This window comes from Sceloporus undulatus, chromosome 3, assembly GCF_019175285.1.
Source record: "Sceloporus undulatus isolate JIND9_A2432 ecotype Alabama chromosome 3, SceUnd_v1.1, whole genome shotgun sequence".
Classification (NCBI taxonomy): domain Eukaryota; kingdom Metazoa; phylum Chordata; class Lepidosauria; order Squamata; family Phrynosomatidae; genus Sceloporus; species Sceloporus undulatus.
This window is the reverse complement of record NC_056524.1, coordinates 275,153,730-275,165,706: the sequence shown is the minus strand read 5'-3', so window position 1 is coordinate 275,165,706 and position 11,977 is coordinate 275,153,730. Positions and strand designations below refer to the sequence as shown.

The 11,977-nt window shown below is 53.6% G+C and overlaps 1 protein-coding gene across 1 annotated transcript; it reads right to left on the bottom strand.

The window, feature by feature from the left end:
- Window positions 1-5,998: 5,998 nt before the first annotated feature.
- On the bottom strand, window positions 5,999-10,639 carry XXYLT1 (xyloside xylosyltransferase 1). The gene is made up of 3 exons (XM_042460313.1): window positions 10,459-10,639; window positions 9,212-9,344; window positions 5,999-7,169 (listed from the first exon to the last, which is right to left on the bottom strand). Exons 1-3 carry the CDS (start codon window positions 10,547-10,549, stop codon window positions 6,773-6,775), a joined length of 621 nt encoding a protein of 206 aa, XP_042316247.1. The 5' UTR covers window positions 10,550-10,639; the 3' UTR covers window positions 5,999-6,772.
- Window positions 10,640-11,977: the final 1,338 nt, after the last annotated feature.

The following is an 11,977-nucleotide window of genomic DNA, read 5'->3' as shown; positions in this document are numbered from 1 at the left end:
GGGATGTTTAGCCTGGAGAAGAGAAGGTTAAGGGGTGATATGATGATGATGATGATGATGATGATGATGATGATGATGATATTTATTTATATCCCGTCTCTCCAATTGGATTGAGGCAGCTTACAAAATTAAGCATCATTAAAATACATTAATATGATAGGTATTTGAAAGAATGTCACACTGAGGATGGAGCAAGCTTGTTTTCTGCTGCTCCAGAGAATAGGACCTGGAGCAATGGATGCAAGCTGCAGGAAAAGAGATTCCAGCCCAACATTAGGAGGAACTTCCTGAAAGTAAGGGGCTGTTTGACAGTGGAACCCACTCCTTCCTTGGAGATTTTGGGGGAGTCTCCTTCATTGGAGCTTTTGCAACAGAGGCTGGATGGCCATCTGTTGGGGATGCTTTGATTGGGAGTTCCTGCATGGCAGAATGGGGTTGGACTGGATGGCCCTTGGGGTTTCTACCAACTCTAGGATTCTATGATTCTATGAAATGGATTCCAGGTAAGGTCTAGAATCCCATTTGGGTAGACTGGCATTAGCTTGTCCTTTTGGTCAGCCACAGGATCCTCAGCACTTGTTTCCTGCACCTCGTCTCAAAAGGCTTCCCTCTTATCTGCTTTCTTCACTGCCCAGCTCTCGCATCCGTACACAGTCTCACACTGCGGGATACAATGGCTTGTACCTTTGTTGCTTATTTGGATATCTTTGCACTTCGGGATTTTGTCTAGTTCCTTCATGCCTGCCCTTCCCATTCCCAATCTTCTCCTGATTTCTTGACTGCAGTCTCCTTTCTGATCAATTTTGACCCACTTTAAATATTCTGATGTCCTCATTATCTAGGCTGAACTTTCATTCTCTGGTGTAACTGAGAGACCCTGAAACATGAAATGAGGATAGTACTGTAATGTAAATGAAACGTAAAACTGCTGAGAATGAAAGCCAAGAACCATCTCTGGACCATCACTTTGAAACACAGAGATCAGGCCTAAAGCATGGGCCACTGGAAAGTCCCAGGGATGGTGGGAAAGGCCCCAGGGAGGGGCTTCAGGAGAGGGACCCTCCAGGACCAGGGTGCCACCCCTGAGGAGACCCCAGGAAAGTGGCCCATAGAACCAGAACGCCATGCAGCAGCCAAGCCCCAGACGGAGGGGTGTGGGGCTCTTCTTCCTCAAGTGGAGGTTGTGGGCTCCTTGGGGCCCTGCCTTGACTGTGGGGCCATGGCTGCTGAGGGGGAGAGTTGACACGATCTTTCTGCCAACCAAAAGCCTTGCGCGGGGCAGCCACAGCCCCATGGTGTGGTCTAGGACCCCTTCTCTTCTTCTCAGGGATATCGCCCTGGGATTGGGGCCCCTCTTGCCACCTGGCCCTTCCTTCAGAGGGACCTGCAGTGCTTTTCCCCAGCCGCACCTGTGTGAGAAAAAGGAAGTTGGCACAGCAGGCAAATATTAATGGCATCATTAAAAGGTCTCACCCTGAAACAAAAGGAGGAACAGCAGCCCTGGGGGGCCGAGGGGGGTGGGCTGGGGGCAGAGGGACATGCCCTTCTCAGGAAAGGACAGGCAAGCAGCTGGCACAAGGGACAGAAATCACACACACACACATATACCTGCACATACAGTCCATGCCCCCTCCCTCTCTGGTTGGCACCAGTTTTCTTTGATTGTGATTTCCTGCATGGCAGAATGGGGTTGGACTGGATGGCCCTTGTGGCCTCATCCAACTCTATGATTCTATGAGTCCATGATTCTGTGGACCTTTCAAGGGGTGACCCAGGAGCCCTCTTCCTCTTCTCCTTTTTAGAGGCCCTTGCTTCACAGTGACCACTGGAAAAGGCCACTGTCCAGGGTCCTCCTGTGAGGTTGGAGGCTTTGCCTGCTGTCCTGGACCCTCTTCCCCAGTCCACAGGTGAGCCACGAGGGAGAAATCCCAGGGCAAGAGCACTGTCTTGAAAAGGGTGTGTGCATACACATTTCCATCATTTATTGGTATTTTGAGTTAGAAAGGCCTCCACTGGGCCACTGTGGCTATGGATTTTGCACTGTGCCAGGCGTGGCATCACTTGGTATTTCCCTGGGGCTCAGGGTTTGGCCCTGGTGACACCTCGGGGACCACCCAGGGGGGCCAAAGCCACTTCCAAATGCTCCTGCTTCAGACTCTGGCAAGGTTTGGATGGCAGGGAGTTCCTCTGCCCAAGTTGGGACCTGAGAAGATTCCCCAATGCACTTCCCTCTTGTGCAGCCATGTCTCTGTCTGGTTGTGTGGTCATGTGTATGCATATATGCATGTGTACATGGGCAGGGAGGCTTCTCTCCCATTCACTTTGGCCATGAGTGTCGCCAAGGAGAGGTCCTTCTGGTGGCATTGCCAACCAAAATACAGCCACAGCAAAAGGGGTGAGGAAATAGTGGTGATTGAGGGAGAAATGCCGGGGGAGCTTCTGCTTTTCACAGCAAGGAGCCCAGCTGACCCATGGCTGCAATAGGAAAGATAGTCCCAAGCCCACTTGGAATCCAGGGAGAAGAAGCAGCTGAGGCTCCTGTGCCCCTCTGTGGGAACCTGACTTAGCCTTGCCGGACAGTGGCTTGTACGTGCCACCCCCTGGGAGTGCTCCCCATCGCTTCCATTGCTATGGCTCTATTCTGCCCCCCTTTCTCCTGCACTCAGAGACCCAGGCACACATGTGCATCTGCCACACAGATAGATGTGAGCACTGGTGCATAGAGAAGAGGCCTATTTATAGCCACTTCCCCTGAGCTCCGCAGCATGACCTCAAAACCCGGCTCCCGGCTGGCACAGGGACCTCCGGGGGGGGGCCGTGTCCTTGCCTAATCCGGGCTCGGCACTCGCCCGGCCACGTGCCAGGCTCCCCTCTCTTGGCAGAACCCCCTCCCCCCCAATCTGGTCACAGGAAGGGGAAGGTGCCCAGGCTCCACTCTGGCAGTGCCTACACACAAACCCACAGAGGGAGCCATGCGCCAGGACAGTGTCTGGCAGGGACGAGAGAGGGGTGTCAGAAACCCACGTCTATTTGGTTGCAGTTGCTTTTGGGTGGGATGCCCCCCGTCCTGCCACATGACTGGCTGCTAGGTCTCCTGCAAGGATTCCATACCTGATCCTCCAATCCTTCCAGACCCCTGGCAATAAGGCTCAGGTTCTCCCTCAATACCTCCCTACCTCCCTCTCTCTCTGTGCAATGGTGGCCTCCCAGGCTACTGGTCAGGAAATGGCTCTGTACACTGTGTCCAGACCATGCAACCATCTGGGTGCCCAACGCTGGCCCAGTGTCCAGAAGGGCCATCAGAGTGACGGCACGGTGGGTGGAAGCCCACCTGCAGGCTTTGTCATTGTGGTTGCTATTGTCGAGGCACTGTGGCCTGGCTGTAGTGTTGACTTTGGCAGTTTCCCTCTTGCTGGACCTTCTTGGCTTCAGCAGCGGATGTACTGGGCCATATGCCAAGCCTGTTGCCTGGCCTCTGTGGCAGCCGGGATCTTGGTCAGATGCCTGATGCTCTGTTCTGGCTCCTTGCCTTCAGCTGGAGAGGCCTCCCAGCCTGCCTTGCTAGAAAGTCCAAATGCACCCAGCACCCCACCAGGCTTCACCCTTTGGGGTGAGCCCCCCAAATGGCTTTTTACCCTCGGTGGTAACACTGGTTAAACCACAGCGCATGGAGTGCTTGCCTTCCTTCTGTGGCCTCTCCCAAGCATCCTGATGCCTTTGATAGCAGGGCCAGGAACCAGGCCCACATCCCCTCCCCAACCACGTCTTTCCCATCCAGCTCTCCTTTGAATTTTGGGGGTAAAATGATCAGTTTGGTAGGAAATGCTGTGGATATAGTATATCTTGATTTCAGTAAGGCTTTGACAAAGTTTCCCATGACATTCCTGAAAACAAGCTTGTAAAATGTGGGTTAGACAAGGCAACTGTTGCATGGATTTGTAAATGGTTGACCGGCCCAATCCAAAGGATGGTCAGCAATGGCTCCTTTTCATCCAGGAGAGAAGTGACCAGTGGGGCTCTGTCCTGGGCCCTGGGCTATTCAACATCAATGACTTGGATGACAGAATTGGAGAGACAGTTAACAACAAAGGACACCTAAAATTAGGAGGAGTAGCTAATACCCCAGAGGACAGGACCAAAGTTCAAAATGACCTTAATAGATTAGAAAGCTGGGCCAAAGCTAACATGGATTTCAATAGTGGTAGAATTCAAAGATATAGCAGTGTCATAGCATCAGTACATAGAGATCTTGTAAGCACCTTTGAGACTAACTGAAAGAAAGAAACTGCCAGCATGAGCTTTCGAATGCATCTGAGAAGTCTACAAAAGCTCATGCTGACCATTTCTTTCTTTCCGTTAGTCTCAAAGGTGCTACAAGATCTCTCTATAAAATGAATTTTAACACAGAGGAATGCAAGATACTGCGCATAGGCAGGGGAAAAAATGAAATGCATAGATATAGGATGGGGGACACCTGATTTGGCAACAGTTCACAGGAAAGGGATCTAGGATTCCTAGTAGACCACAAGTTGGACATGAGTCAACAGTGCGATGCGGCAGCTAACAAGGCCAATGCAATTCTAGGCTGCATCAATAGAAATGTAATGTCTAGAATCTAGATCAAGGAAAGCCATAGGGCCACTCTATTCTGCTTTGATCAGGCCCCACCTGGCCATCTGCAGGGATGCTTTGTTTTAGATTTCCTGCATGGCAGGGGTTTGGACTGGATGGCTCTTGTGGTCTCTTCCAACTGATCTGAGAAAAGAGCCCCACTCAGAGGCACCTTTGCTCTGGCTTTTTTTTGGGGGGGGGGGGTGTCTCTTAGAAATGGCTGAGGGGGCTCCACACCAAACACTTCCTCGTGGGACTTGCTGCTGGGGGGGAGCTGCTCCCATTTCTGTCTCCTTCCATTTCTTTCTGGCCAGTGTGCAGCCCTCTCCCCCCATGCAAAGGAACTGGCACATGCAAGGGGGGGGGAGACAATGCAGCCAGCCCCCGCCTGCATCCAATGTGGGTTCAGTCCAGGCTGGGGGGCCACTATGTGATTTGGAAGTGGACGGCAGGGCCATTGCCCTCCTCTCCCTGGGTATTTTCAGCCCTGGTGGGGCTCCAGAGAGCACCCCAGCAGCCCAGAGGAAGGGACCCCTTGGCCCTCCGGCAGCAGAGCCAGGTCTTTGACCAGCAGAGGAGAGGAAGGAATCTGGCAGCTCATTGTCCATTCCTCTCAAAGACCTAGGACTGCCTTCCTCAGCCTGGTGGCTTCTGTAAGCTTTAGACTACAATCCCCATCATTCCTGGCCACCAGACATTCGGGCACAAAGCTGGCAGAGGTTGTGAAGAGAATACACTAAGCCGGTCTCTGTGGTTTGCCTGGTCTCTTTTTAGCTATGGCTCTTGTTTCCATTTACCCGAACATCATTTTGGTTTGACAATCAACGTTATTAGTAATGTGGCCCCAGAATTTGTTGGAGGGCATTCTGTGGCCAAGATCCTACACTAAGGGGATGGAGCGTGACTTTACACACAGGGAGCCCCAGGGCAATTCTGCAATGCCACCCTCATGGGGAACTGGAACGTTCAGCAGCCACATGCCTCAGCCAGGCTTTTTGGCAGCTTTGACTATGTCTGGTTGTTTCAACAGGGGAATCTGCGCATGGGCAAGGCACCCACCATATCGAATCCCAGCCCTTGTGTCTTTTTGTGTGCAAGGCTCACGCTCTCCCCTGTGGGCCAGACAATCCCATCAGGAGCTCAAGCTTCCTCTCTGGCTCCGCAGTTCCTCTCCTGGCCAGTGGCAAGAGGTGCCCTTTTGCCAGCCAAGCCTTTGGCCACAGGAAGCCCCTCTTGCATCTGCTCTCACTGGCAACCCTGAGCTCCAGGTGCTCCTGTCCACTAGTAATGGGGGGGGGGGGAGGTCTCAGCCAAGGAGAGGAGCATGGATACAAATCCCAATGGAGCCATTTCCCTAGCGATTAGAGGCAGACAGAGACGCACATCCTCCAGGCAAAGGGCCAACAGCCTCATATACATTTTATTCCACCCTCAGCAGTAACCCAACAAGGAGCAGGTGCCCTCTCCTCCTCCACCTTTCCTTCTCTCCCTTTTGGGGACCTCACTGGGGGCTGGCCAGGTCTTTAATCCTCCGAACCCCAAGCCAACAAGGGGTGCATCAGGCTCCCCAGGAGCAGCTCCTGCCCAAATCTGGTTGGTCCTGGGGGGCCCACAAGGAACAAAGGGCCCCAGAGCCCCCCCCAATGCAGCTGCAGGCAAGGTGAGTACATGGGTCTGTGATGGCAGGGCAACTTTTAAAGAACCCAGACTGGCTCCACAAGGCATTCTCTCCTGCCAGACCCACCATGGACACTGACCCGAATGTGGATCACCACCTCTGCTCTACAAGGGAAAGGCACCCACCTGCACTGCCCCCTTGTAGTTGTACACAGGCTCACTGCCCCCATGCGACAGGGCCCCCCCCCCCTCCGGCTGCCCTGTCTCTTGCCAGGATTCCTCAAGAGGAAGCTGGCTGCTTCCTGGTGGTATGGCGGCCAGAGGGGAAATGCTTGGCCGGCTGGCCAGACCATTGTCTCATGGTGAGCCAGTGGGGGGGGGGGGCATATCCTGACCGGAAGCCCAAAGAGCCCCCCTCCCCCCAGCCACATCCAGAGAGAGGATGCCAAAGGAGCCCACATGGGGGTGGGCTGCGAGTAGCCCTACACAGCCCCCTCCTGGCAGTCTGGCACCCCTTCCTGTGCCCATCCCCAGTGTCCAGGGTCTACTCCTGGGGAATGGGGGTGTTGCAGTTGCCATGGTAGATCTTGACATGGCCGTCACAGTGGAAGTAGTGCTCAAAGACCTCAGCGTAGCCGTGGTCGCGCCACCAGGTGCAGAGCTGGCGGTTCCAGGTGCAGTCCAGAATGTGGAAGAGCCCCGGGTGCTCCATGCCAACCAGGGTGAAGAAGTCCTGGTCGCCCAGATGGCCCCGGAAGTGATACTTGTCGGCCAGCTGGTGCACTGCCTCCTCCTCCAGCAGGCTGTTGTAGAGCGCAGAGCGGCGCATGGCCTCCAGGTCCAGCAGAAGCACCCCACTGTTGAAGCCAGGCAGCCCACGCGGGGGAGGGTCCCCCACCAGGGTCCCTGGGTGCTCCTTCCGGTATTGCCAGAAAAGGTGCCTGCCATGGGGGTGGGGAGCAAAAGAGAGAAGCCAGAATTGAGTGAGAAGAGGAGGCTGGTTCCCCTTTCACCTGATTGGTCCATCCTCCCACCCACCACCATTGATGTGCCCCCAACTCCCCATCTCCCTACAGAGCCAGAATAGCCTCATGTGCTGCTTCCACTTCCCAGAAGGCTGTGGGGCTGCAGCCCATCATCCTCAGCATATCTTCTGCTCACTTGGGGCTTCTGACTGGCTTGAAATACCAACAAAGGAAGAAGGAGAAAGGAGGAAGGAAGGAAGATGGAGAAAGAGAGGTGGTGGGAGGAAGAAAGGAAGAAGAAAGGAAGGAAGGAACAAGAAGAAAGAAAGATTGAAGAAAAGGAAGGAAGGAAGGAAGGAAGGAAGGAAGGAAGGAAGGAGTAGTGACAGAAAACAAGCAGCAGATGCGAATAGCTGTGTAACTTTTTTCCTTTTGCAACTGTTGTTTTCCAGAAAACTCACTGGCTTCAGTTGGCCAACAGCCAGCCCTAAAAAATAGCCGGCCCCATGGGGAACAACACCTCCCCAACACTAGCTGCTCCAAGAAGGGAAGCCAAGCCAAGCCAGGCTCTGAAGGGGGAAGGAATCGGAGCCCCCCAGCCCCCGTCCCCCTCAGTGGTGGTGCTGTTTCTGGTTCCACTGAACCAACCTCTCTTTAAATACCTCCAGCCCTCAAAGTCCAGGCATGGTGGACACCTTGGTGGTCAGAGCTGTTTGACCGTGGAATGCAGATGCCCTTGGAGTCTGGTGGCATCTCCTTCTTTGGAGGTTTTTAAACAGAGGCTGGATGCTCATCTATTGAGGATTCTTTGATTGTGAGTTCATGCATGGTGGAAGGGAGTTGGACTGGCTGGCCTTTGAGGCCCAATCTGGAATCCAGAGCAGCCACCAGCAAGGGAAGGGCTTTGACGGATCGCTCCAGGAAAAGTGGAGAGGGGGGCAGGTGAGATCCCATAAGCAGCCAGGCTCCCATTGGGATAGGGCTATAGCTGGTTCTGTCCTGATCCAGCTTCAGGTGCTAGTTTGGAGGCAGAGACCAGTCTGGGTCTGGGTCAATCTGACAGGAGGCTGATGGGGGGCGAGGGCAGGGGCAGTGGGGCAGGGGGAGGCACAGCTCTGCCAGTTCTCCACAGCCTCCCAGTCCCATCCTGGCTCACCTCCTCTGGATTAGGGTCAGGGGACACCGTTAAAAGGACAATACAATTTCCCCCCTTTTGATACACCAGAAACAAGGGGGGGGGGTTGCCTTGGTTTGAACCAAGAAGGTCCCTGCTTTAATTTTTGCACTGGGGACCAGAAGGGGGAGCGAAAGGGGAACAGCCTTTTCTCTTCCCAAAGGAGAATGACCCAAAAGTCCAGTTCCAAAGCCTGACTATTCCTAGATGAAACTATTTCTCAAAGAAGGGGAGGGAATCTCAAACTTTGTTATTGTCATCGTCTGCCTTCAAGTCAGTTCCAATTATGGCAACCTAAAAGTGATCCTGTCATGGGGTGTTCTTGGCAAGATTTGTTTACAGGGGGTTTGCCTCGATTGCCCTCCTCTGAGGCTGAGAGAGTAGGACTTGCCCAAAGTTGCCCAGTGGGTTTTGTAGTCCAACCTTCAAACTACTATACTACACAGCCTGAAAGTACCCTCTGGCGGGTGGGAGGCTGGAGGAGCTCAGTGAGGCTCCCTTCTCACCCAGGATTGACAAAGACCCTCAACTTCTGGCCAGATCAATCAGTGCCTCCCTCAAATTCTGGGAGATGGTTGGCTTCCAGCCACCCATCAGGGGATGCCGTCTTCCTCAGTGAGCAGCAGTTGGACCCACTGGAGAGCAACGGCTCCCTCTGAGTGGCCCAAGAAACAGCCAAGGCCTTTAAAAATTGACTCTCAGGTATGATTCTGTCAACCCCAGCAAGCGGCGCAAGAAGGAGTTCCCCTCACATACACCACCACCACCCCTTGCACATGGACACAAAGACACACACACACATAGGCACCCCAGCACTGCCAGCCCCATGGCTGCAGGCACCTACCGGTAGACCGGCTGCATCTCCTGGGCAATGCCGATGACGGCTCCTTCCGGGAAGTGGTCAAACTCCTTAAAGAGCTCCTGGATGTCAGCCCGGTACTCCACGTCCATGTCCACCTGAATGAGCCGTGAAATCTCTGGGGTAGCAAAAGGGGGGAGGTCAGCATCCAGGCCCAGCAGAAGGAGACCCTCACCATCACCTGAGTGGCTCACGGTGCTCAGTGACACCTTGTGCTTCAGTTCAAATGCCAGAGATGTGCAAGTGTGCCCCATATCAACATTTGGAGGAGGCAGTACAGCCCCCCCCCCCCAGCATCCCTTGGGGTTTCCTGCTTTTCTGGGAACAGAAGCCTCCTCCAGGGAAGAGCGAGGGAGGGTGCCCACTGCCTCCCACTCGCCATGCCATCTGTCCATCCATCTATCCATGGCAAGAGGGTGCCCCATACAGGAGAAGACTAGTAGTGTCAGCAGAAGGAGAAGGAATGGATGGGAGGTGTTTTGCCAAACAGCTCCTGCCAGGGGTCTCCTCAAAGCCAGCCCAGCAGGCAAGAACTGGGCCCCTTCCTACACAGGGCTCCCCCACCCCACACACAAGGGCAGCTGCCTCTTGGCTCCTGCCCAGGATACCCAGAACCATACTCCTCCTGTACCCAGGATGGCAGCAGGTGGCACTGGCTCAAAAGAGCAGAGCACCAGGAGCCACTCCTGCTGACCATTTCCAATTCAGACCAGGCCAGACCCCTGGGCACTGACTCTCTCCCCACAGCACACAGGTAACCAACTGCCCCTGTGGCTGTGGCGCGTGGCAAGAGCCGCCTATGGCTTAGAAATCTCTGAAGCAAAGCAAGGCAAGGCCATGGGGAAAGGAGCCACGACAGCCCCATGGAGCCCCCATTGGGCATGCCATTGAGGATGTCAACCAAGGGCAAGGAAAGCATCGAGGGGGCACTGTCTCCGTATATCTGGTTCTTACACTGAGCCACAACCAGGAACTGCCTCCTGGGGAAAATGTCTCCCTCCTCCTGACACCCCTCACCAGCAGCCCACTGGATCATGCCAGCTGGACTGCAACACCCATCAGCCCCTGAACCAAGAGAAGGCCAGTTTAGCCAAGAGAGGGAAGATGAGGAGAACAGCAGCCCAACACACACACACATTGTATGGGGGGGACTTTCCCCAGTGCCACACTGCAGGGATCCACTGGATCCATCAAAAGCATGTAACACTGTGGAAGCCCAGGGGATGACCCACCTTTTGGCATGATGCGGTGCATGGCGATTGAGAGGAAGAAGATGGCATCGCTGTAGTAGGCTCCGGTGCCAGCGCTGAAGAGCTTCTGCATGGGCTCCACGATGGGGAGCAGCTTCTCTGTCAGAGGGTCCACTTCATGGAAGGCCACCTATGCGGGGGGGGGGGGGGGGGGAGAGGGATCAGAAGGTGCCATGGGGCACAGAAGGGCAGGTGGAAGCAGCAGCTATGGAAGCAAGTGAGCCATCACCACCAGGCACCTCACCACATGCCCCCTGTCAGAAACCCCCGTCATTCATTCATTCATTCTGGGGTTTCTGTCATGAGGGTTATAGGTTTAGGGTTTTGTTAGAATATTATTGGATTAAGTTAGTAGTTGTTCTAATGTGAGATTTCATAATGGGTTAATAGAACGTACTAGAAAGAGGTAGACTGGCTGTTGAAATATGTGCTTGCTTGTGAAGGTTGGAACGTGGAGGGAGTTACCAGCCAGCAGAGACTTTGTCTTCAAAGGGCTAGAGACTGGTCTCTGTGATGGGAGGGATAACTGAACCATAGAGAGTGCTTATGGATGTTATAATGTTGCTTATATGATGTTATGCTAAGATGTTCATTATATTTTATTATGCTATTATGTTGAGTTGCGGGATGATGGGGCTTCCAGTTCTGCTTAACTATATATAGGCTGTTAAGGTTTAATATAACTTAGTCCTGTTGTGGCTTAAGGTTTGTACTTCAAGGCCACAGGTGCAGAAGGGAGAGAACGCCCTGTGAGTGCTTAATGGTTTTGAGAGTCTTGCCAAGAGCCCAGACTGGAGGACATGGCATCACCAGGGAGGAGATTCATCCTTGCGCGGGAAAGAGTTATCCAAGTAGTTTGCTTTATTGCTTGATGGGGTTATAAAAACAATATGTTCACGCTTCCTTTCATTCCTGACAACAAAGTCACTTCTGTTGTATGTATTTCTTTCTTCAATAAAGCTGTTCCTTTTTCAAAGTACAGTCTCTTGTTGCAAGAGGGGGGCTGCAACTGGGAGCCTGACACCCCCAGAGCACCCCAGAGCATGAGGCAAAGGGTGTGCTAATTACTGTAGTGTTATTCAACATTAGGAGTTGGGCCTCAGGAAAAGAAAGACCAGTATTGGGAGAAATGGACCACAAGGTTCTGTAGAGAGGCTTGCTTCGTGGCGGCTGCTTTGGAGGATGGCAGAGAGAGAGAGTGCGAGAAAGCAAAAGTAACTTCTGGAAACTCTGAATACACATCTGTGGGGAGCATTTGGACAGCCAGGACTAGAGAGAAATTAGGGTGGGGTGGAAGGAAGTGTGTCAATGTTTTGAGGTCCCTCCACTGGCTGCCTATCAGCTTCCAGGCCCAGTACAAGGTGTTGGTTATCACCTTTAAAGCCCTAAATGGTTTGGGTCCAAGCTATCTCAGGGACCGCCTCCTCCCCGCGCTCTCCGCTCCTCTGGGAGGAACTTACTGCAGCCTCTAAAATCTAGGCTTGCGGCAACCTCCCAGGGG

Coding starts and splice junctions, on each gene's coding strand:
- XXYLT1 (XM_042460313.1), bottom strand. CDS start 10,549: ATGCAGAAGCTCTTCAGCGCTGGCACCGGAGCCTACTACAGCGATGCC. Junction 9,345..10,458: donor GCACCGCATCATGCCAAAAG/GTGGGTCATCCC, acceptor TTGCTACCCCAG/AGATTTCACGGCTCATTCAG. Junction 7,170..9,211: donor GAGATGCAGCCGGTCTACCG/GTAGGTGCCTGC, acceptor CCCCCATGGCAG/GCACCTTTTCTGGCAATACC.